Here is a 25,923-nt window from a genome sequence, read left to right as displayed (position 1 = left end):
TCCTCTTCCTCCACAGCTTAGGCCCTTGTTCAATAAAACCAGTATGGGACTAATGTATTCTGGATGCAGACTGACTTTGCTCAGGTGAGTCCTTTGACCAGCAGGCTAGAGTGGCTTAAAGCACTCTCAGTCCAAAGACTGTGTTCAAATTCCTCCCTGCACTTCTTCTGAATGTCTTACGCACAGATGAATTCCAGAGGTACCATATCTAGTACCCAAATGTCTCCTAATTCTACCACTTGTCTCACAATCTATCAACAAATTGGAACCTCCTTCTTTTCATCCATTTTGAAGTCCCTCCTTCCTCCCCTTACTTAGTAGTAAATGAACATTTCTTATGAACTTTGAAGTTGGCTCAGATGGTTTCTCTTAAGACAAATATGCCCTTTCTGTTCACTAATTTTGACCTTTGGTGCCCCAATTATTGATTCAAATATCTCACTTCTGATGTCTCCTTTTACCATAAAATACACCTGCTTATTTGATTATTACAATTGATAAAAATTCTGGACTCCCGGTCTCCTCAGGTTCACACATTCCTGAAGTTCAATATGATAGAAAATCTACAACTGACTTTATATGCTCCTCTGCTCCTCTGAACCCTTCGTGTGCTGTTCCAGGTATAAGTTTATTATCATTCTTCTCATCTACCCTCCTCAGGCCTGAGAAACATGGAGCAGCCACAGGGGTGGATGCCACCTGTACCTACCACCTAGACCCTACTGGCCATAGGCTTGAGGATGAGCAGATATATAGGGAGCTGAGCAGTCTGACCCAGGGTGTCACCCAATTGGGCCCCTACTTCCTGGACCAGAACAGTCTCTATGTCAATGGTGAGCAGCTGCCATCTGTGCTTTGCCATATTGCAGAGCTCATACCCTCCCTACACAGGCCTTCTTTCTCTCAATTCCACTACAGTTTAAATCTCCTTTTATCTATGCAGGTTACACACATCAGATCCTGGCTACCACACCTAGAAGTGAGTATTCTAAAGTTCCTCAATTTTCTACCACACCCATCACTATACCCAAGCCCTTTGAAATGAAATAAAACAATAGCCTACTGTGTCAATTTCACTCTTCACTTAACCTCCAGCCTGAGATGTATAGCACTTTAAACCCTACCAAAACCCAGGCTTGGACAGCACTGGTGTCTCAACATAGATGATATCTCTACTCCAAATGGATTTCTTTTCCCCTAACAGTGTCTATGGCGAACATTGTTTCTTCAATTATGCCAGCTCCCACCTCCAATCTCACAGGTAAATTCTCTCTGAAAATGCTTCTGGTGACTTCTGTGATAACAGGAGGCAGGGGAAAGGGTGGAGAACTATGTCCAAGAGGATCCTAAGGTTGACCCTTAATGGATGACAGAGGGACCTCAAAGGTCTGAGAATTCTCACAATACTATTTTCCACCCCAGCATCCAACCTCCAAAGCCATTGTCTGGTGCCTGTTTCTTAATGTAGGGGTCGACTGACTTCTAAATCTTTCTCAAACCCTTGGAAGAATATTAACCAGCAGACCAGTTGTCCAAGAACAAATTTGTGCAGAAAGCAATGTATAAGAATATCAACTCATCATGACCCAAGTCTATTCTCTCTCTCTCTCTCTCTCTCTCTCTCTCTCTCTCTCTCTCTCTCTCTCTCTCTCTCTGTGTGTGTGTGTGTGTGTGTGTGTGTGTGTGTGTGTGTGTGTATGTGTGTGTGTATTCATGAATGCATGCTTGTATGTGCTTATATGTGTGGAAGCCAGAGGTGAGTTTCTATTGTTTTCCCTCAGATGTCATCTCAGAATACAGTGCTGAGGAGATGGGGGTTCAATAAGTAAAGTATTTCTTACTTAATCATGAGGACCAGAGTTTGGGTTTCCAGAACTCACATAAAACCTGAGTGAGCATAGAAGTCTGTAATCACAGGCCACAAGAGGGAAAGACAGGGAATCTCTGAACAAATTGGATAGCCAGACCAACAGAGATTGCAAGCTCTGGCTTTCCTCTGAGAGATCTTGCCTCAATATATAATTGGAGAAAATACCTGACATCAGCCTTGGCTCTCATACACATGTACATGAACTTGCATGCCACACATGTCTCACATGTATTCAAACACACACTTCACACACATATGTCAAAACAGATAAATTCTATGGCTGTAAAGCCTTTTCTTCTTCTCAGAGCTCTCTCACCCAAGGCCTTACTCTGAGCTGACAATTGACCCTGCTTGGAGGAATTAGCCCTGTACCCTAGTCATCTAAGGTCTTCTCTTGACGGACATGCCTCAATGGCAGTGGTGCATGGAAAGTTCTATGGACAGCTACCATGTTGTAGCATGAAGGGAATCAACAAAAAAGAAGATAATTATTCCAAAGCAGTGATAGAGACATATGCCATCTACCCATAGCCACAAAACTGAAGAGCATGTCTTTACCACTTTCCCTAGAGACCATTACTTGCTAATAGCTCCTCAGAAAGGGATGGGCTAGATGAGCCCCTCCTCCATCCATATTAGAAATTCTCTAGGTAAGAATAGCTGTGATTTTAAGTGCAGCACCCATGTGGTGTCCTGAAGACAATATCCCACACCGCTTTTCCCCATCCTGCTCTTACTGTCTTTCCTCTTCCTCTTTTATGGTACTACCTGAGTTTTGCAGGGGTGATGTAAGTGTTATGTTCATATCTAAGCAGTAACAATTATTATCACTAGTTAATAGCCCCATGACTAGTTGAGAGTCCCTGCAGTAACTGCTGTCTGTTATGAAATATGCTCTCTTACCAAGACTGAAAGCACATTGCTATTGCTATTTTAATCGCCAACAGTGTTTAACTACTATTATTCATATCATTCAAAATAAGTTGTTGCTTTTTTAATTCTGGTAGAGATGTCTTGAACTGGTGCCCTAAGTGTGAATACATGGGACCCAATAATATGAATATAGAATATGTCCTAGACCCTAAATCCAGTACCAGTATGACTCAGGTCTGAACCTTTCCTAATCTAATTGCAGCCTCAAGCTCTGCTCAGCTGCTGTTCACTCTTAATTTCACCATCACCAACCTACCCTACACAGAGGACATGTGGGTCCCAGGATATGCCAAGTTCAACAAAGCAGAGAAAGCCCTACAGCTTCTGGTGAGACCCTTCCCTGCACCCCTTGCCTCACCCACTACATCCCCTTTGATCTTGTTTGCTCCCTTCGGCCATATTTGCCACCTGCTTGCCCCACTTACCCTCGAAAGCCTCATTCACTTCTCTCTCTTGTTTGACTTACCATCAGCCACATGCACACTCCATGTTACACTCATTGGTGTCTGCCTACCTTTTGCCTCACCTGCTTAAGGCTTACCTGTTCCCTCCAGCCACACCCCTCTCCCTTGCCTGGTTCACTGCTACCCCATTCACCCACTCCAGTCCTGCCTTCTTGCTACAGTGACAGATGCCTCTTTTACCTCTTCCAACCTAGCCCTCCTGTCTCCAGTTCTAGCCCACTCACTCCATCCATATCCATGTCCCTCTGTCACTTCACCAACTAATGTTCACTCAGATTGCTTTTATAATATTCACTGATTCTCTATCTGCCTTTCTCATCCCTACTCACCTCTTCTTGCTGTGCCTGTAGATTATCCCCGCCCACTACCCACTTGCCCAGACCATTCATTAAATCCCTACCCACCTCTCCATTTGCTCTGCCATTTGTTTTCACCCCATAGTTCTCCTGTGACCCTCCCATGGTGCCCTACCCATCTCTGTCAGCCCAACCTACTTCTCTTGCATTTCCTTCTGGTGACCTGCCTACCTCCCTTAGCCTATTCACCATTGCCCCACCCACTCAATCTTACCATACCACCTTCTCCTTTCCCTACCAACTCACTAAGGCCCCACCCACAAACCCCTCTTGCCCTACTTACTGATATTCACTCATTCTGGTGCCCACCTACCTGTTCCAGGTCCTCCCTCCCTGTCTTACCAAACTCACTTACTGCTTGTCCATGAATTCAAAGCTTACTCACCTCCCTTTCCCTACCCCTTCACTAAAGCCCCACTAAAACCCCCATCTTGGCATATTTACTGGTACCCACCATATCTGTCTTGTTACGCTTTGCCCCACCCATTTGTTTCAGCTTGGACCACCTCTTGCTTCACCAACTTACAGCATACCCAATCTATCCCTGCCTACCTCCCTTGCCTTTATCATTGGTGATATACCCACAGCCCTTGCAGACTATACACAGTTGTTCTACCCACCTGCTTCAGCCATACCAATGTCTTGCTTCCCCCACTGTAGTCCCCCAGCCCACATCTAACACTGCCTGTGTGCCCCTCTTGTCCTTCACTCTGGCATCTGCCCACATCTCTCACATCATATCACTACTGGGTTTACCCATCTCAACCCTTCCTACTTTTTTGTTGTTACACCCACTAGTATCAATTCCATCTATCTTATCTCCACTTATCTCTCTCTTGCCGAAGTCACTGAGGTCCTACCAACTCCCTCTAGTCCTGTCTGCCTTCCACTTGCCCAACCTTCACACTAAAATTCTATCTAATTGCCTTTATTGCCCTGCTGCTGGTTGACATCTCTACTGCTTCTCTTACCCATCAAGCCTCATTGATATTCCCACTTGCCTCACCTATTATTTCCCCAGCCTAGCCCTTCTTGTATGACACTTCTCTTTTGCCTTCTCCCCCTTTTCCCTAACCAGACTGTATATTTAATTGTACACTCTCTCCTCTTCACAGCTCAAACCTTTGTTCCAAAATACCAGTGTTGGCCTAATCTATTCTGGGTGCAGATTGACTTCACTCAGGTAAGACCTATAGAGAAGACCACCTAGGGGGGCATGGTAGAGTTTCCACACATACTTTTCTATGGTTAGGTGTTCCTTTTGGTCCCATCCGTTTTGCAGCTCCTGGGTTATGGCAAATTCTATTCTTTCTTTTTCTTCTGAACTTCAATCTCTCATGTACTGTGTATTAGTTTCTGCTACAGAAACAAACAAACAAAACCCAAACCAAAGAAAACAAAACCAAACAAATATCCCTGAAATCATCACCTTACAAAGAGAAGGTGCTTTTTGCTTGTTTGATTTTTGTTGGCTTTTTGTTGTTGTTATTTTTAAAACATCCAGGCTTTCAATTTTACTGTGTATTGGAGAATGACCTTGAGCTTATGGCTCTCTTGTCTTCACCTCTTGAGTGCTGGGATGACAGGTGTGTACTACCAGGCTCAGTGTTTATGGTGATAGAAAAATGGTACCCAGAGTCTCATGAACACTACATCAGCACTCTGCTAACTGAGCTACAACACAAACCTAAAAAAATTTTAACTTTGATCACAGTTTTAGCGGCACCTATATCCACAATCAGATGGATCATCACTTTTGTTTTATGGAGAGGCAATAGAGTTAAACTGACCATGTCCAGACAAAAACTAGAAGTGAGGAAGAGGAACAAGCTGGTGTCCTATAGTTTCCTTGAGGATACACCACACAATCATCTAAAGACGTCTCACTCAGCTTCAACAATCCCCTATTTCCCAATAATTCCACCCTATGGATGATGCCTGTACACTGTGAACATCTGGAGGATATTTAAGATTTGCAGTACACTATTTCTTAAGAACTCATTTGGATAATCTTTACAAGGGAGCACAACTACTTCTATGACCTTAATTGAAGACAAATCCTCCTCTAATTGTGAAATCCATCCTCTTTAACTAAGCATACAGTTTTAGGAAGGATTTACATGAGTGCTAATAGAGGAAGTGGACACATCCTTAATCAGGCAAATCTTTCCAACTCAATACTGGTGATCAGTGGAGTAACAGATGTCTCAGCCCGGAATTGTATTTCTTGTGACTTATATGGCAAAGCCACTGGAAATTATGAATGAAACTCTTTCATAAGGGACATACCTCTATCCTTTGTAAAAGAAGTTCTACAGTTCAATACATTCCAAGACACATTCAACTGTTTCTGATGGTTCACACAAAGCAAGCAATTAGTATGTGTTAGACACTAAGGTATATGAAAGAGATATTGCCATATTGGCATTGGCATTGTTATGTGTGGTTGTTCTATGTACAGTAGGATACTTAACATTATTATATTAGTCATGGCTCTCCAGAAGATGAGAACCTATTGGTTGATACATATTTTTTAAAGAGATTTATTAGCTTGGTTTATAAGATTCAAGCTGAGTAGCCCAACAATGGCCATCTGTACCCTAGAGAGGTTGAGAACCCAGAAACTTCTTGGTTTATAATGGTACATAACTCCACTAGATACTGAAGGCCTGGAGACAACTGGAAGTCTGTTGGTCTCCAGTCTATGTTTGAAAGAATCTGGGTTCTGATGGCAAAGATGGCTTGATCTTATGCAGATTAAAAAAAAAAAATCCTGATAGCGTCACTATGCCCAATTTGTACATGGGAAACTGAAACCACTAGAGAATATTGAAGAATTTGGAGATTAGGAAAGTTTAGGAATTGAAGAGAACATGAGAGATTTGTAGCTCATGCCTAAAGACAGGTATATGATTGCCAAGAAATCTAGAGAAAAAGAAAACAGGTAGGAAAAACCTGGAAAATGGTAGGGTACATGCAGGGAAGAAGTACTCAGCTGAAAATGAAATCTAGAGAGAGGAAGTAAAACTGAACAGACTTTAGACAAATTAAGAATCATGTGGAGACACAGGTGCTTCATTAATAGGTTTGTGGGGACCCAAAAAAAGGATCTCAGCAGACATCTAACAAAATTTCCCTTTAGGGGGAGAATTGATTTGCCATGATAATAGTGAATCATAAAATACAGGGTACCAGTGAAGCTGGGATTCAGGAAATAAAAGTAGAGCCAATTTTTTCACCCTAGATTTAAAGCGGCATGGTGGGTCCTGTTCATAATCATCCCACAGCATTGCAGTTTTCTGCAGTTTTCTCATAATGCTGTCACAGAACCTCATTCAATGCACCCCGTTATCTCCATTCCTAGATTCCTTCGTCCTCCATTGATAAGCGGTTTCTTATTCTCTACCAGTATTCTCATTTCCAAAAGACATTTCCTATTATGTACCCTGAACCATGGCATCCCTCACTAGTCAATCTACTTATTGCTTCCTCCTCTATCTGCCCTTCCCAGGCCAAAGAATAATGGAGAGGCCACCAGAGTAGACATGGTCTGCACTTACCTCCCAAATTCCACAGGCACTGATCTGGACAGAGAGCAGCTATACTCAGAACTAGAACAGCTCACCCACAACATCACTCGACTAGGTCACTATGCCCTGGATCAGAATAGTTTCTATGTCAATGGTAAGCTGTGGTCATCTTACCTTGTTGTGGCAACATCCAAATTGTCCTTCTCTTAAGATATATGTTATTGCTTCTATGTGTTCCAATCCTCCTTATGCTCTCTTCTTTGATTTCACTCTGTAGGTTACACACACCAGATTGCAGTAACCAGCAACAGCAGTGAGTACTTTAAAATCCCTCACATTACAGTTGGAAGAAGCATGAGGCCCTGACTCTATATCTAGTTAAAAAACATAAAGGAAGGAGTCACGTACAGAGATTTGGAATTCCTTGAAATTACAGACCATGAAGTTGTGTGCATGAGGCCTTTCATATTTCTTCAGCAATGGAGAAAAATTAGATGAATTGTGGAAGAAATTAGTGAACAATCTTATAGGAATATTAGTGAGACTCTTGGTTGAAGAGATAACTCTAAACTTTGCAACTTCTCATTCTTTCTTGTTGGGGTGGGTTGTTGAGTTGCATGTGTATGTAATGTGTCTACATTGGTTAACTTGCATATATTTACATTCATATATAGGCTAATGGTTGATCTGATGTGTCTTCTTATATTATTCTTCACCATTTATTTTATGACAGGTCTTTCATTGCACATGGAGTTCACATACTCAGCTAGCCTATCTAGCTATCAAGCTCTAGGAAGAGATGTCTTCATTTCTCCAGTACTAAGATTACAAGTGTTTGCCACCATTCCCAGCTTTTTCCATGTGTACTAGGGTACAGAGCTCATGTCCTCACACTTGTAGAATGAGCAGTCTTGCCCACTGAACCATCTCGCACATTTTTCCTCCCTGACCTGCAGCACAGGATGGTCCAGCCTTGCCCACAATTAGTAGCCAAGGATACTCACTCACTTCTGTAGTTTTCAGTGAGATGTCGCCAGAATCAGGAATGTGTCCTCAGTCCCTATGTTCCCCGTGTTAATTGCCAAACATGACTCAAAAAGCTTCTCTTCTCCTTCTTCCCCTACAGTTATAGAATCCCCCTTGGTATTATTTACCCTCAACTTCACCATCATCAACCTATTTTATGAGGGGAACATGCAGCTCCCAGGCTCCCGGAAGTTTAACGCCACAGAGAAGATCCTGCAGAGCCTGGTAAGTCCCATGTATTTTCTCCAGCCCTGTTCATTTCACTCCAGCCCTGCATCGTCTTTTTCTCCATCTACATTTCTCCAAGACTCTTCCACAGTCTGCCTACAAGCTCCATTCTTACACACCTCTCTTAAGAACTGTCTCATCTCTGGCCATATCTATCATTATCCAACCCCCATTATCCACTTCCTACCCACCAAACTCTAACTCCCAACACCTCTGACCAGGCTATTTCATTTCATCCTCACCTTGTCTATGATCCCACATATCCATCTTCAGCTCTGCCTCCCTCCTTCTGGTCAAACTGTTGTCTAGCCCCAGCTCTAACACTTCTCTTTAGTCATTTCCACTATGCTGCAGCCATGGCTACAATACTCCAGGCATATCCACATCTCTCCATACCTACACTCTCTCCATCCCCACAACTCTCACCTACACCCCGTTACATTCATCCCTATCTATCCTACTGGTTCATCACATGTAGGTTCTACTTGCTCCTAGCAACACTCTGTATCACCAGTGGAAGATCACTTAGCTGAAGGGTAAGTGCTGTCTATTGGTCATCCATCCCATTGCCTTACCTTCTACTTTCTTTTCCACAGCTTGGGCCCCTGTTCAGGTACACCAGCATAGGCCCTTTTTACACTGGATGCAAACTGACTTTGCTCAGGTGAGTTCTTAGAACATCACCCCATGGTTGCCTCTGTGATCTCAGGTCTGCCAGTGTTACCTACATCCTTCTGTCTCAATATACTCAGCACAGATGGGTACTCAGGAATCAGGGGCTCCAGGAAAACACATCTCTTTTTATCACCATTTTCCCTTGCATCTCTCCCAAATCCCTACAGAGCCCACCAGCAGAATAAGACACCAACTTTGGGTACATTTTCCAGATTATCTCTTACACACACACACACACACACACACACACACACACACACACACACACACACACACACACACAAAAAAAAAAAACCAAAAAACCAAAAAACCCCAAAAAACATTATCCCAGACTCTGAGTTCTACTTCTATAGTTTCTCTAAAAAATGCATATCTAACTTGGTCATCCATGGGTATTGCTGCTCTATTCATTAGAGCAAGAAAATAGAATCAACCCATATGTCCATCAACAGATGGATGGACAATGAAATGATGTTTTACACACACACACACACACACACACACACACACACATATATATATATATATATATATAAGAATTTTATTCAAATTTAAAATTTCAGATATTGCTGGAAAATGGATATATTTGGAAAAATGTCAAGCAAGGTGACCCAAACTCAGGAAAAGCAAAACTGCATATTCTTCCTCCACCATCCCCCACACCCCTGTGTCTAGGCTGAGCAAGATATCTCTCCATATATAATGTGTTCCACTAAGTCAGTTTGTGCATTAGAGTTAGATCTTGAACTCACTGCTGGTGGCCTCATATATTGCTCCAACTGCACCATTGTTGCTTACCTATGCTAAAGGAGTCTAGTTCAGTCTTATACAGGTTCTCCAATTGTCAGTATGGCGTCATTGATCTCTCACTAGCTCAAGCCAGCTGATTCTGTGTGTCTCCCCATTATAGTCTTAACTCCTTTGTTCTTATTATCACTCCTCCCTCACTTCAATTGTACTCCAGGAGCTTGGCCCATTGGTTAGTTGTAGATTTGTGCTTTCATCTGTTTCTGGAAAAGGGTTCTAGCTTCTCTGGGGTTGTGGATTGTAGCCTGGGTATCTTCTGCTTTATGTCTGGTATCCATTTGTGATTGAGTAAATATTATATTTGTCTTTCTGGTTTTGGGCTACCTCACTCAGGATGTTTGTTTGTTTGTTTGTTTGTTTGTTTCTACTTCTGTCCATTTGCCTATAAATTTTAGAATGTCATTGTTTCTTAACACTGAGTAATACTTCATTGTGAAAATATACCACATTTTCTTTATCCATTCTTCAGTTGAGGGACATCTAGGTTGTTTCCAAGATCCAGCTATTACAAATATTGTTGATAAGAACATAGTTGAACAGATGCCCTTGTGGTATGAGTGTGCCTCCTTTGAGTATATGCCCCAAAGTAGTATTGCAGGGTCATGAGGTAGGTTGGTTCCCAATTTTCTGACAAATCACCATATTGATTTCCACAGTGGATGTGTAAGGTTGCACTTCCACCAGCAATGGAGGAGTGTTACCTTTATCTATATCCTTTCCAGCATAAGATGTCATTGGTGTTCTTGATCTTAGCCATTCTGACAGGTGTAAAATGGTATCTCAGAGTTGTTTTGATTTGCATTTCCCTGATGATTAAGAATGTTGAGCATTTCCTTAAGTTTCTTTCTACCATTTGAGATTGTTTTGTTAAGAATTATCTGTTTAGATCTGCACCACATTTTTTTCAGATTTTTTATTTGAATTAGAAACAAGATTGCTTTACATGACAATCCCAGTTCCCTTCTCCCTCCTGTCCTGCACCACATTTTTTAATTGGATTATTTGGTAGTTTGATATTTAGTGTCTTGAGTTCTTTGTATATTTTGGATATCAGTCCTCTGTCAGATGTGGGGTTAGTGAAGATCTTTTCCCATTCTATAGGGAGCCATTTTGTCTCGTTGGCTGTGTTCTTTGTTTTACAGAAGCTTCTCAATTTCAGGAGGTCCCATTTATTAACTGTTGCTTTCAATGTGTCTGCTACTGGTGTTCTATTTGGGAAGTGGTCTCCTGTGCCTATGTTCAAGTGTATTTTTCACTTTATCTTTTTTTCTCTTTTTAAGTTTAAATTAGAAGCGATCTTGTTTTATGTATCAATCCCAGTTCCCTCTCCCTCCCATTCTCTCATCACTTTTTCTTTTTTTATTTAAATTCTTTAATTACTACTCATATTTACATATCTGTCCCCCCATTCCCTAGACCTCCCATCCTCCCATGTTCCCCACCAACCCCCTGAACTCATCTCCCAACTCCTCCCCAGGAATAGTGAAGCCTTCCACCAGGGAACTTAAAAGTCTGTCATATCATTTAGGGGAGGGCCTGGTTCAGTGTGGATGGATTTATTTTGAGGTCTTTGATCCATTTTACTTGAGTTTTGTGCACGGAGATAGATATGGATCTATTTGCATTCTTCTACATGTTGACAGCCAGTTATAACAGCACCATTTGTTGAAGATGCTTTCTTTTTCCATTTTTTATTTTTTGCTTCTTTGTCAAAAATTAGATGTTCATAGTTGTGTGGGTTGCTATCAGTATCTTGGATTCAATTCCATTGTTCCACCTGTCTATGTTTATGCCAATACCAAGCTGTTTTCAGGACTATAGCTCTATAATAGTGCTTAAAGTTAAGGCTGGTGATGTCCCCAGATGATCCTTTCTTATACAGGGTTGTTATGACTATCCTGGGTTTTTTGTTTTTCTATATGAAGCTGAGTATTGTTGTTTCCAGGTCTGTGAAGAATTGGGCATTCTGATGGGGATTGCATTGAATCTGTAGATTACTTTTGGTAGGATTACCATTTTTACTATGTTGGTCCTACCTATCCAAAAGCATGAGAGATCTTTCCATTTTCTGATGTCTTCTTCAATTTCTTTCTTTAAGGACAAAGTTCTTGTCATACAGGTCTTTCATTTGTTTGGTTAGAGTTACCCCAAGATATCTTGTTATTTGTGACTACTGTAAAGGGTGATGTTTCTCCGATTTCTTTCTCAGCCTGTTTATCATCTGTATATAGAAGGGCTACTGATTTTTTTCTACTTAATCTTGTATCCTGCTATATTGCTAAAGGTGTTTATCAGGTGTCAGAGTTCCCTAGTAGAATTATGTAAACTATCATATTATCAGCAAATAGTGAGAGTTTGACTTCTTCTTTTCCAATTTGTAACTCCTTGATCTCCTTTTGTTGTCTTATTTCTCTAGCTAGAACTTTGAGTACTAAATTGAATAGATATACAGAGAGAGACCACCAATTTTTTAAAATCAACTAGATTTCCTGACTATATACTTTGAGAATATAAGTTTCAGTCTCAAAATTTGGTGACATTTGTCCCTCTCCCAAACTTGTCTCAAAGGAGTAGTTAGGCCAGAGGACAGTGTATTCCAGAACTTATATGATTTCTAATCTCCATACAAAACTTCCCATTTTACTAGAGTCTTCTTATCCTGCAGCAGAGAGTCCTAGAACTTCATGGACACATTATACTTTTAATTTAAAAAGATTTATATTAATTTTAATTATGTATATGTTTGTGTGTCTGTTTGAGGGGATGTGCATATGAGTGCTGGGTGCCTGTAGTAAAGGTTAGAAGAAGGTGTTAGACATGCTGGAGCTGGAGTTACAAGGAGTAGATCTGTGTAGGAACTCATCTCAGGCAGGTCCTCAGCAAGCTCAGCAACCACTGACCTGTAGTTTCAGTCCCCTACTGAAAAAAATACCTGGCTAATGGTAGTACATGACTTTAATCCCAGCACTTAGAAGGCAAAGGCAGGTGAATCTCTGAGTTTGAGGCCAGCCTGGTTTACTGAGTGAGTTCAGAACAACCATGGATACACAGAGACACCTTGCCTCAAAAAGACCAAAAAAAGAAATTAATCAGGTTACAAGGTTGCAGGTTTTCTTATATTTTTATACATGCTTAGTTTTGAATGACCCTTCTTCTCTCCCATCCCCCTGCCCTTTCTGCTTAAACACTTCCACACCCACTATTCCCCTCCATTTTCATATCACATGTAGCCTATTACCCTCCTCTTCCCTCTCCCTAATTGCCACTTTCTCCACCCTCTCCTAGTAACCTTTCTAGTTTCTACAATAAATCACTCTTATGTAAATACGCACATACAAAAAATTGATCCTAGAATGAGAAACTTAAGACAGAACATATGCTTGTATTTCTGAGCTTATCATTTAATATAATATAATCCAATCTGATATATTTTCCTTCAAGTTTCATTTTCCTTTATGGATGGATAAAATTTCATTGAAAATAGGTACTACAATTTCACTACCCATTCATTTGTTAATGGACATCTAGGTTAGTTCATTTCACTGCTATTATAAATAGAGAAGCAATAAATGTGAATGAATATCTCTATGGTAGTAAATAGAGTCATTTGGATATATGTCCAGTTGTGAGGCTTGGTCATGTGGAAATTTTATTTTAATATTTTGAGAAGGCTCTTTATACTGATTTCCATAATAGTTACATGTAGTAGGTTTTCTTTTGGGCCACCAACCAGCTCCCAAATCATGGCACGGATGTTTATTATGAGTTATGATTGCTTGGCCTTACCTTATGCTTGTGCCATCTAACTCTTATTACTTATTTTAACCTGTTTCTCTATCTACACTTTGTCTTGTGGCCTTTAACCTTTCTTTCATTCTGTACTTCCTACACCATGTCTGGCTGGTTGGCAGTTGCCTTCCTGGCTGACTCCCAGCATCTCCCTCTTTTTCTTCCTCATTGTCTCCTCCTCCCCCCACCCAGCCTAGATTTCTGCTATTTATTCTCTCTGTCTGCCAGCCCCACCTAGCCTCATACTGTCTAGCTATTGTCCATTCAGCATTTTATTAGATCAGTCAGGTGCCTTAGACAGGTAAAGTGAAACAGTAACACATCTTTACATAATTAAGCAAATACAGCTTAAACAAATATAACACTTTTTCCATAGTTAAAGTAACATTCCACAACAAGTTTACACTACTTTTTCTCATTTTCCCTCACTTGCCCTCCTTAGGCCCAAGGAGGACAGTACAGGCACAGGAGTGGACACAGTATGCATGTATCTTGCTGATCTCACATCACCCAAGCTGGACAGAGAAAAGCTGTACTGGGAGCTGAGTGAAGTGACTCGTGGTGTCACTAAGATGGGACCATACATGCTGGATAAGAACAGCCTCTATGTCAATGGTGGGCAATGGCCATCTTCTCACTGCTGAACTAAAAAGCCCAATCCTTCCCTCTAAGGCCTTCTTATTTTTTTCTCATCACCTCCTTGCCCTTTCCCAATATCTCTCTGCAGGTTACACCCCCCAGCATGCAATAACCACTCTCAATGGTAAGTATCAGTCATGCTGAAAATCCCCTCTCCCCCACTCAGGAAAGGAAGTCCAAGGGCCCTAAGTACATGAATAAGTCATGGATAGAGGATGGAAAGTCACTAAAAGGTCTCAGTTCCAAAAGACCCATACATAGATTCAGGGAGATAATTTAATTGATAACAAGCTTACAGAGTACTAGTTTGATCTCTGGAATGGTTGCATGCCCTCATAATCCTAGCACCAAAAAGTGTAGACAAAAAGATCCTTAATCTCACTGTCTAGATAGCCTGGCTAGCCAGGCTTATAAGATGTCCTATCTCAAATGAAAGTTTTAATTAAAAAATAGGTTCATGCTCCTGAAGAAGACAATAAGATTGTCCTTTGGCCTCCATACATACATATACATGTAAACATGCACCTGCACAAGCACACTCATATGTGCATGCATGAGCACTATACACACATATTCATTGAGGACAAAACATCCATATAAATGAAATTATAAAATATAAATAAATAAAAATATTTAATTTAGAAATTTTGTCCATCAAAAAAACATTTTTATGGTGCCAGGAATTGAGCCAGGACATCAAATGTACTATGGAAATTCTCTACCACTGAGTTACATTCATACTCCATACAATTGAGCAGGGTATCCCTGAATGACTCAAACCAGCACGTAGCTCATAATCATGCTTCATTAGTCTTTTTGAACTGCTGGATTCTACCCAAAAGCTTTATAGTTACACACATTCATCAGCAGTGTATGATGGTCTAATAGCACAATTAGCCCTTGTTCTAGTTTCCTTCTGTTGGTATGACAGACATCATGACAATTAAAAGCCTCTTAGGGGAAGCAAGTGTTTATTCAGGTTACAGCTCTGGGTCAAAATCCATCACTAAGGGTATTCAGGACAGCAACTCAAAGCAGGATCCTGGAGGCAGGAACCATGGAGGAACACTGCATTCTGGGCCACTCTACTGTTCATGCTTAACTAACTTTCTTTTACAGCACAGGCTCAGCTGCCTAGAGCAGGTGCTGCCAATAATGGTCTGGGTCCTTCTCTCATATCATGAATCAATCAAGACAATTTCTCACAGACAAGGCAACAGACCAACCTGATCTTAGAGTCCTTCTTTAGATGACTGAGGGTCATGTCATGTTGATATCTGGAGCTAACTCAGACAGCCTTAACATGTCCTCTGCACTTCTATTGTCTCCTGTGAGATGGAGGCTTGTGTCTGATCTGAGGTACCAGATCCTTCTTGCCCACTATGTCCACTGCTATGAGATGCTTCCCCTTACTCTTATGCTTCAGCCACAGAGCCACCTCTGGTGTCTTTCACCCTCAATTTCACCATCACTAGCCTGCATTACAATGAGGACATGCAGACTCCAGGCTCCAGGAAATTCAATGCCACAGAGTGGGTCCTACAGCACCTGGTAAGAACCCTACCCAGTTCACTCAAGTCATGTCTGCTGACTCAAACCCAGTTGATGTCAGTATTGCTCACCAATGATAGAGCTCTTCTTGCCTTTTCTATAATCTACTGTCTCTTCCACAGCTTGAGACATTGTTCAATAAAACCAGTACTGGGCCTCTCTACTCTGGATGCAGACTTCTTTTGCTCAGGTAAGAATTTAGAATAGCAGAATAAGACTACCTCAAATGCCCCGAGGACGAATAATTTACTGAACTTCCTGCCTGCCTCCCTTTTGAATGTAGAGGTAGAATCCAAGAGGCATTAGACCTAACAGCAAATGTCTCCTCATTGTACCACTTCCTGTTAAGACTGCACTGAAATTCTGCAGAATTTATCAACAGGATTCCCTCCCCATGGTCATTCAGTGTGAAGTCTCACTTTCTCCTCTATTTATCAATGGAAATATTTCTATTGGATGTTAAAATCTGTCTTCAGATCCCCCAAGGAAGGCCTCATCCTCCCTGGGGAGCAGAAAGAGTTTGGGATAGGGGGGTTAGTTGGGGGGCAGGGGAGGAGGGAAAGAAGAGGAAACAGGGATTGACATATAAAAGAAGCTTGTTTCTTATTTAAATAAAAATCTGTCTTCTAGTTGGAAAGAAAGATGTCTTCTGCACTTGCTTAAGTCCCCAATCCCAATACTTCATCTGCCTCAATCATGTGCTCTACTCTCTCCCTGCCAAATGCATTAGAGTTTGAGTCTGACCATTTCATAAATATTATTGACTCTTCTCACAGTCCCAAACTATGATTTCAATGTGTATGTAGATCAAAGTCTGAATTTTTAAATAAATAATTTTTGTTTATTCTTTATTCTTGGGGAATTACATGTATAAGATGAAATATTTAGAGAAATATTTATATAACTTTGTATATATTATACATGATCAACTGTCATATCTATCAATTTACCCCATTCAAGTCCTCCTTAATTCCCCTAACACATCTCCCTGACAACTTCACATCTTCCTCATTTGGATAACCTATTACGTCTTATTAGTGTTGCTCATGAGTGCATGGGTCATCCATTGGAGTACTGCAATCCTCCAAGTGCAAACTCCCTCAAAAAAAAAAAAAAGAATGCTTCTCACCAATATGCAGCAAACTACTTTCTGATTGGATTTAAGGCCATCTCCACTGGAGGAAACACATGCATGCTACTGTAAATCTGATCAAGTGCCCATGATTGTAGGCCCCAAGGTAAACTTGCTACTATTATTTTAATGCCTATACATGGAATCCAACTGTCCTCTACATCATAACTTTATATCTATGGATATGAAGATCTCAATAGAGAAGTTTCTTTATGTAATGGATGGTGGTTTATGCAGAAACTCACAACTGGTCAAGCACTGAGAATAAATGTCTTTGGAGTGCTCAGCCATAAATTGGCCATCTATGCCACACTTCCTGCTTCCCAGGCTCAAAGACTATTGTGGAAGAAGGGGCAGAAAAATTGTCAAAGCCAGACAGCAGGTTAGTGGGAAAAAATAGTGTTTTGTAAATATGACAGGAGTGTGGCACTCATGAACTCACACTAGCTGTTATTACAAGCTATTAATATTCTTGCATGGAGTGGTAAAAGTTAATGAGCCCCTGCCCCTAGTTGAAAAGCTATTGACAATCAACCAATTCTAGGGGAGGTCAGTTTTCTTCCATTACAGTAGATAACCCCATACCCATGAGTATATGAGCAGCAGCACATTTTGACCTCAGTGGAGTACAGAAAAAAAGAGGATATGAAATTGGAAGAAGGCAGAAGGAGGGGTAGATCTGGAAGAACTTGAAGGAAGAAAGAAGGTGTGATCAAAAGAATTAATAAGATAGTATGTATACAAAAAGTATTCTCTCTTACCCAGCAACCATCAACTGCTAATAGTTCCACATGAATGGGGTAAGAGCCTCATATATGCTAGTTTTGCTGACTTGATTCTTCTCTTCTGCAAGTAAATATAGCTGCTATGAGTTCATGAGTACAATAGCCATGTCATGTCCAGAAGGCAGTATTTCACGGCACTCATCCCCAACTTCTAGTTGTTTCTTTCTGCCCCCACTTTTTCAGTATTTTACAACCCTTGATTGTAAGAAGGCAATAATAAAGGTGTCTGATTTAGGGCTGAATACTCACAGTCGATTATTCTCTGCTAATCTGGACTCCTGCCTCTGTACAAGACCTCTTATTCCCGATGGCCTCTTCCTGTGTCACTACAATAATTCTCCAGACCATTTATGATTATCACTTTCACTCTCTCTCCACAGTCCCAGGAAGAATGGAGAAGCCACTGGAGTGGACATAGTTTGCACCTATCATCCTGACCACATAGGACATGGTTTTGCCACAGAGCAACTGTACTTGGAACTGAGCAAGCTGACCTATGGTGTCACTCAGCTGGGCCCCTACACTTTGGATCAGGATAGTCTCTATGTTAATGGTAAGGGATGAGTAGTGGTCATTTTTCTTTTGCTACAACAAAACACCTAAGCAACACAGCTTAAGGAGAGAAGGTTAACTTTGGCTCAGAGTCTGAGAAAAGATAGAGTGCTTTATGTAACAGAAGGTGTGGGCAGAGGCAGGAACGCTGGCCTTTACTTTCTCCTTTTTATTCACTTCATGACCTAAAGCTATGAAATGCTAGTAATCATATTCAGTGAACATCTTCCCTGATCAGTTAAACTCCTCTGGAAATGCCTTCACAGACATGCCCAAGTGCATCTCATAGGTTACTCCAAGTCCTATCAAACTGACAGCCAAGATTAAGCTTTAGAGGCTGCTCAGCTTTACTACTGCTCAGCAAGCCACATGTGTTTCTTATCTCCTTTCTGTTCAACCCATCTCCCTTTACTCCTCTAGCTGTGCAGCTTATACCCACCATATATTAGTCACTACCACCAGCAGTGCATAGGATGAAGTTTCAGATGTCTGTTTAGGTTGAAATTTTCTACCATATTCAAGCCAGACATTAGAAGTGGAAAAGTCCATGAACCTTCTGTGTCTACACCTCACCTTCACTCCATGCCCAGCCCTGAGTGAGCAAAGATATGCTTCCTACTATTGCCCCAGATATAGGCACTTCCATCTCTGGAAAATACAGAAAAATGGAGTTCCCAACCAACCGCTTGGGGTACTTTCTCCCTAGCTTTTACACTAGGAACTCCTACTTCAGCATAAAAGATCATGTTTGAAAATGGGTTTCTTCTTGCTGTCTGGGTGATCTCTATGGCTAAAGGTATGCTACAAACACAGTCTGAAGTAAAATTGGAAATAACATCTTTCTAAAGACAGACTTAGAATCTCTAGTAATTTAAGATGTTCTGTAACAGATAGACTGGTTCATGCCAAAAGTTGCCTTTTTTGTTGACAAACTTTCTCTTTCTTCATCACCTTTCCATGTCTCTACAGGTTACACACATCCAGCCTCAGGTACAATCCTTAACGGTGAGTACTGAAGACCTCTACATGGCCCTGGTTGCCTCCCTTCTCAAATATGAGGTAGTGGGTGAGCCAACCTTTCTATTATCCACTTTAAATGGGCAGGAGTTCATAAAGTTTCATAGAAATGTAGACTAAGAGAGATAACAGTCATCCACACTTCCGCAAAGCACACAAATTCCAAACAATAGATGCCATAAAACACATATTGTTGGATATAGTGATCCAGGCTGCTGTCACTCCTTAAAGATATATCACTTAAGGATTAGGCTCCAAGAAGCCCAATGAAATGTCTATTTTATTCCTCATCTTAGGCTTTTTTTTTTATCTCAGCACCTGTGACTACCACATCCTTCCAAGCTTCCTCTCCTACTCCATCCCCTACAAACAATTTCACAAGTAGGGAGGGATAGGGATACATGCTCTTGTTAGTACCAATAAGGTAAGCAAACCATTCTTCTCTCAACACCCATTCACCTTTCTAGTGAAGACAATGTTTTAGTTACTAGTTACTTGGGATCCAAATTCTGATCTCAGTCATTACCACAAAGGAGTTCCTGAGCATTGGTTTACACACTTCCTAGATATCACTCAGGTCTCTTTGACATCCTCCTTAATTTTTTTGTTACTGTGATAAAATATTCTGATCAAAGAAATCCACGGAAAGAAGGAAGAAATGAAGGATAGATTTATTTTTATCTGTTTAAGGTACAATCCATCATAGAGTTAAAGCAGCAAGAGCTTTAATAGTTGTTCACATCACATTCACAACTGGAAAACAGAATCGTGAATACATCTTAGTGCTCCAGTACCCTTTCTCCATTTTATGAATTATAGAGTGCCCCACCCAGGAAAAGAGTCCTGTTCATTGTTAAAATGTGTTTTCCCACATCAATTTATAAAATCAATATAATCTCCCACAGGTATGCTAAGTCCATCTCCCTGGTGATGCTAGAATCTATCTAATTGATCTTCAACAGTAACCATCACAATCACTCATCCTGAAGACATAATTGTCCTCCAAAAATAACAATTCTTCTCATAATTACAAGGTCAGAGGAGGGTACTTACCATCACCCCTCCTCTCATTCACCTCCCACATCCAACTATCAACAAATCTCACCTCTTATTTCTTTGGGAACATTCTCAAACCTTTTCTTTCTCTGTAGCTATATCATTTAGACTCCATTGAGGCCAGCATATTTTTCCTAGAAAGACTATAACAGCCTCTATTCTGGCTTCCTAATATCTTCCACATAGCAGCTCTAGCATTTTTTTATGATGTGTTCATGTCTATAGAATTCCTTTCTTTTTATTTATTTTTTCATTTTATATACCAAAATCAGTCCCCCCTCAATCTCCTCCTGCCCCTCCATATCACCCCTATCTCACCCCCATCCACTCCTCAGAGAGGATAAGGCTTCCCCTGGGGAGTCAACAATGTCTGGCATACCAAGTTGAAGCAGGATCAAACCCTACCCCTGACTCCCCCACCCCTGTCAAGCCTGGGAAAGGCATCCCATCATAGGGATTGGGCTGAAAGAAGCCAGTTCATGCATCCAGGATATATAATCCCTTTCTTATAAGTAACATTTGAGTGAATCCATTTGTTCTATTAAGTCACATCCAAAGCTTTGTGTAACTTAACCACTGCTTCTCTGGAATAAGCTCAAAGGATCCTGTAAATCTCACATCTCTAGTTAAGTTCCTCTAATTCGTCATGCTCTTTTATCCTGCATGCCTTTACCCAGACTATCTGGAGTATTTTCCCTATTGCTTAGATTCTAGCAACTTATAGCTATACTGCTTGTCACAACTGAAATAATGCTTTCTCCAAACAGTTTTTTAAAGTCATTGGTTGGGTCACCCATTATTTTCTTACTGCCCTTGTACTAGCTTCTCCTGAAGTATGATAGTGGAAACTTCCCTGGCTTCTACATTAGGTGATGCCTCCTTATTCATCTTTGGAAGAGTTTATCACAGAACCTTTCACACACTAATCCGAAGAGATCGATCCGCAGTCTGTAAGGCTAAGGTTTCTTTATTCAGACAAACACCAGCCAAGTGCAAGCCAAAGCATGCTCAGAGCTTGCTTGTTTGGGCTACTAGGAGGCGGGGCTACAGTGTCTCCCTACACTAATCATGCCTGGATGCATGAAGAAAGGTTCCAATTCTAATGTTTTAACAGGTCCAAAATGTCCCCTGCTTCAAAACCTATTAGAACAACATTATCACATAGAATTAGAAGAAGCCTTGGTCATTACCAGTTCTAAATCTGGACATCTCTATTTTCCCCACTGTGACAGGCAATGATACTATCATAGTACCCATTACACTCAATTTCACCATCACCAACTTGCACTATACAGAGGAGATGGGACATCCAGGTTCTTTGAAGTTTAACTCCACTAGAAGGATCTTACATTATTGGGTAAGTCTACTCTAACCCTATCTAACAATTACCTGGCAAGGACCTGTCTACATTTTTTGCTAATTCTTTTTATTTTTTTTATATCAGTTTGACACTGTGCTGAATAAGACGAGCATTGCCCCACAGTACTCTGGATGCAGATTGGCTTCACTCAGGTGAGGCTCCCAGATGGAGTAGACTGTTGTAAAACAGCAAGCAGATGTCATGCACTTCTAACATCACTTTTTATAACACTTTCTTACTGCTCAGATAGACTGTAGATTGAGCAATTAGTAACTTACTAATAGGAATTGTTTAGTGTAGAAAATCCAAGTGATATTATATTTAAAACGAGGGTTCTCTTACAAGAACTGGATTTTCTGTATACAGTATAAGTAAAATATTTTATGAAGGGTTAGGGAGATGGGTTATTTGGTGCAATGCTTCCCATAGAAGCACAAAAAAGTGAACTTAACTCCAAGAGTCCACATAAAATGCTAGGTCTGGTGGCCAACATTTGTAATCCCAGCACTGGCAAACAAGAAAAACTCTGATTGAACAATGTGAGAGAACTAACTGCTGGAAAAGACAGGCAGATGACTGAAGCTCACTAGTCAGTCAGCCTTACTTAAGTGGAAAGCCTCAGGTTCCAATGAATGACCCTATCTCAGAACAATAAGAAAGAAAATGAAAAATAATGCAGAATGCAGGGCTTGCAAGGTGGCTTAGTAGGTAAAAGCACTGTCAATACAAGCTTGATGGTGAATTTGATTCCCAGAGCCAATATAAAATGCCAGACTTGTATGCATTCATCAATAATCCTAATATTCCTACAACGAGGAGGTAAACAGACACAGAGGAATGTCCCAGCCATCCGGCCTGGAGTATGCAATGCACCAGAAACAAGAGAAACCCTGATTCAACAATGTGACAAAGGTGACTCCTGCAAGCTATCCATCCATACACTTGATGTTGCCTGCTTGACCCTAATCACACACATTGTGTGTTTGTGTATCCATCACATGTGCATGCATGCATGTGCGTGCGCGCAGACACACACACACACACACACACACACACACACACAGAGAGAGAGAGAGAGAGAGAGAGAGAGAGAGAGAGAGAGAGAGAGACATAGACATACTCACACATACAATGATTTTTTCTGCAGATTTTTTTATTTGAATTAGAAACAAGATTGTTTTACATGACAATCCTAGTTCTGTCTCCCTCCCCTCCTCCCCTACCACCCCCCAACTAAAACCTGACCTATCACATATCCTTTCTGCTCCCCCTGGATGGTGAGGCCTTCCATAGGGTGTCATCAGAGTCTATGGGATAGGGCCTAGGCCCACGCCCATGTGTCTTGGCTCAGGGAGTATTCCTCTATGTGGAATGGGCTCCCAAAGTCCACTCCTGTACTAGGTATAAGTACTAAACTACTACAGGAGGTCCTGCAGATTTCTGAGGTTTCCTCACTGAAATCCATGGTCCTGGGATCTGGATCAGTCCCATGCTGGTATCCCAGGTATCAGTCTCAGGAGCTAGAGTTCCCCGAGGTTCAGGTCAGCTGTTTCTGTGGGTTACACCAGCCTGGTCTGGACCCCTTTGCTCTTCACTCATCCTTCTATGCATCTGGATTCCAGTTCAGTTCAGTGATTACTTGTGGGTGTCTGCTTCTACTTTCACCAGCTGCTGGTTGGGGGCTATTGGGTGGCATATAAGTCAGTCATCAATCTCATTTTCAGGGGAGGGCATTTAAGGTAGCCTCTCCTCTGTTGCTTAGATTGTTAGCTGGTGTCATCTTTGTAGATCATTTGCCTAGTGCCTGATTTCTCTGTAAACCTAAAATGTCTCCCTCTATTATGGTATCTCCATTCTTGCTATCTTCTATTCTTCCCCTGACTCAACCTTTCTGCTCCCTCATGTCCTCTGCATCCCTCCTCTTCTCCCCTTCTCATTCTCCTAACTCCCTCCCCCCTCTTCCGGTGCTCCCAATTTGCTCAGAAGATCTTGACTCTTTCCCCTTCTCCAGGGAACCATGTATGTCTCTCTTAGGGTCCTCCTTGTTTACTAGCTTCTCTGGCAATCCATTACTCTATGTCTAAAATCCACATATGAGTGAGCACATAGCATGTTTGCCTTTTTCTTATTGGGTTACCTTGCTCAGAATGGTTTCTTCTAATTCCATCCATTTTCCTGCAAATTTCAAGATTCCATTATATTTTTTCTGCTGAGTGGTACTCCATTGTGTAAATGTACCCCATTTTTTCTATCCATTCTCCAGTTGAGAGACATCTAGGCTGATTCCAGTTTCTGGCTATTACAAATAGTGCTGCTGTGAACATTGTTGAACAGATATCCTTATTGTATCTATGTGCTTCTTTGGGTATATGCCTAAGAGTAGAATTGCTGGATCTTGTGGTAGACTGATTCCCATTTTCTTGAGGAGTCACCATACTGATTTCCAAAGTGGCTGTACAAGTTGGTACACCCACCAACAGTGGAGGAGTGTTCCCCTATCTCCACATCCTCTCCAGCATAAACTGTCATTGGTGTTTTTGATTTTAGCCATTCTGACAGGAGTAATTGCTTTGATTTTCTTTTCCTTGAAGGCTAAGGATGTTGAAAATTTTCTTTTGTGTCTTTCAGCCATTTTAGATTCCTCTATTGAGAATTGTCTATTTAGTTCTGTATCCTACTTTTTAATTGAATTGTTTGGTGTTTTGGAGACTAGCTTCTTGAGTTCTTTACACACAATTATTTCTGCTTACAGTGTCCAATGACTCAGAGGAGAAAATGAGGACCCACTTTTAAACTTTGTAACTGTACCCTTCATGATCTTCAGCCTTCTTCCCTCTGTCCCCTGCTTTCAATGCCCCAGAAGCTCAAGAACTGACTTCAGTCTTCCAAACTATCATGTCTTTCCTCCAGGTCTGACAGCCATAGAACAGCCACAGGAGTGGACATCATCTGCACCTTTCACTTTGACCCCAGGAATCCAGGGTTAGACCAAGATCAGTTATTTTGGAAGTTGAGTCATGAGACCCATGGCATCACCCGTCTGGGCCCCTACACCCTGGACCAGAACAGTCTCTACATCAATGGTGCGATCCAACATTTAAGCCATGATCTCTCTTCAGGTTTTGTTAAAGTATTGACCAATTCATCCCTTTTTCTAGAATGAACTTAGTCCCACTTTTCATTCCTTTTATGTCTTGATTCTCCATTTATTGTGATGATTCAAAAGCACCATGAAAAACTGGGTAGAATGTTTGCTTTGAATGAATAGGGATGTTGGTCCCATCAGCATTCCAGTTTCACTTCTGAGAACCACTTCTCAGTTGTTTGGCTAAGAATAAGTGTAAAACCTTCCCAGAGATAATAACTAGCTCTCCAGTCTCATTGCCTAGTTAGTTGTCTCCTCTGTGAACATTCCTTTCTTGCCTTTGCCTCTGCTTTACCCCCAAAGACTCCACATTCTCCTTTCCCCTTCATCATGGCTACTCATTTGTAAGTCCCTTACATTTTCTTTCTCTTCAGGTTACCATTTTGGAACTGCAGCCCCAACTACCACCAGTGAGTATTGCCACTGCCTAGGTTCTGCATCCATTTTCAGAAATGGGCTTTTCCCAAAAAGCTTTTTCAGTCATTGGTTGGATTTTATGATAATCTCCTAGTATATTTTACTTCCCTGGCCAAAGAATTGGAAGACTGTGTTCTATTAATCTTTGGACTTATAGATGCTATTATATATTACATGTTTCTTGGAAGAATGAAGGAAGGAGGTTCTTACTAACTTAAGAGTTGTATAATATCCCCTGTTTCAGATTCTGTTAGTCTCACCATGTCCCATGGTTAGGTCTGGGAAGATTTTTGCTCAATTTTGCTTTGTTCCAGATTGGGAGCTTGCTTCTCTCTTCATCAGTCACCCAGTATTCTATGGTGACACCTATCACTCTCAATTTCACCATCACCAACATCTCCTTACCACCTCAATGAGAAATAATACCCTCCTCCCGTGGCTCCTTGGTTGAGGAAGACATAAATCCACACACTATCTCCTACCACCTGTCCTTAAGAGATAAACTGAGGCGCAATAACATTGTCTTTTAAAGAATTTATTTCAGCAAATAATAATTTGTGAAGTGAGAAGAACCAAATCAAAGCTGGTTCA

At 41.1% G+C, this 25,923-nt stretch overlaps 1 protein-coding gene across 1 annotated transcript in view; it reads left to right on the top strand.

Moving 5' to 3' along the window:
* LOC113835255 (mucin-16-like) overlaps positions 1-25,923 on the top strand; it is a 153,608-nt gene that overhangs the window by 78,662 nt on the left and 49,023 nt on the right. Inside the window, exons 36-49 of the mRNA XM_035444198.1 lie at positions 17-84; positions 661-833; positions 944-979; positions 3,006-3,130; positions 4,739-4,806; positions 7,135-7,307; positions 7,431-7,466; positions 8,286-8,404; positions 9,004-9,071; positions 18,166-18,338; positions 21,643-21,767; positions 21,855-21,922; positions 24,681-24,853; positions 25,290-25,325. Of these exons, the coding sequence (XP_035300089.1) occupies positions 17-84; positions 661-833; positions 944-979; positions 3,006-3,130; positions 4,739-4,806; positions 7,135-7,307; positions 7,431-7,466; positions 8,286-8,404; positions 9,004-9,071; positions 18,166-18,338; positions 21,643-21,767; positions 21,855-21,922; positions 24,681-24,853; positions 25,290-25,325 (1,441 nt within the window). The remainder of the gene's footprint in view (positions 1-16; positions 85-660; positions 834-943; positions 980-3,005; positions 3,131-4,738; positions 4,807-7,134; positions 7,308-7,430; positions 7,467-8,285; positions 8,405-9,003; positions 9,072-18,165; positions 18,339-21,642; positions 21,768-21,854; positions 21,923-24,680; positions 24,854-25,289; positions 25,326-25,923) is intronic.

Source organism: Cricetulus griseus, chromosome 4 (genome assembly GCF_003668045.3).
Source record: "Cricetulus griseus strain 17A/GY chromosome 4, alternate assembly CriGri-PICRH-1.0, whole genome shotgun sequence".
Lineage (NCBI taxonomy): Eukaryota > Metazoa > Chordata > Mammalia > Rodentia > Cricetidae > Cricetulus > Cricetulus griseus.
This window is presented reverse-complemented; position numbering and strand designations above follow the sequence as displayed.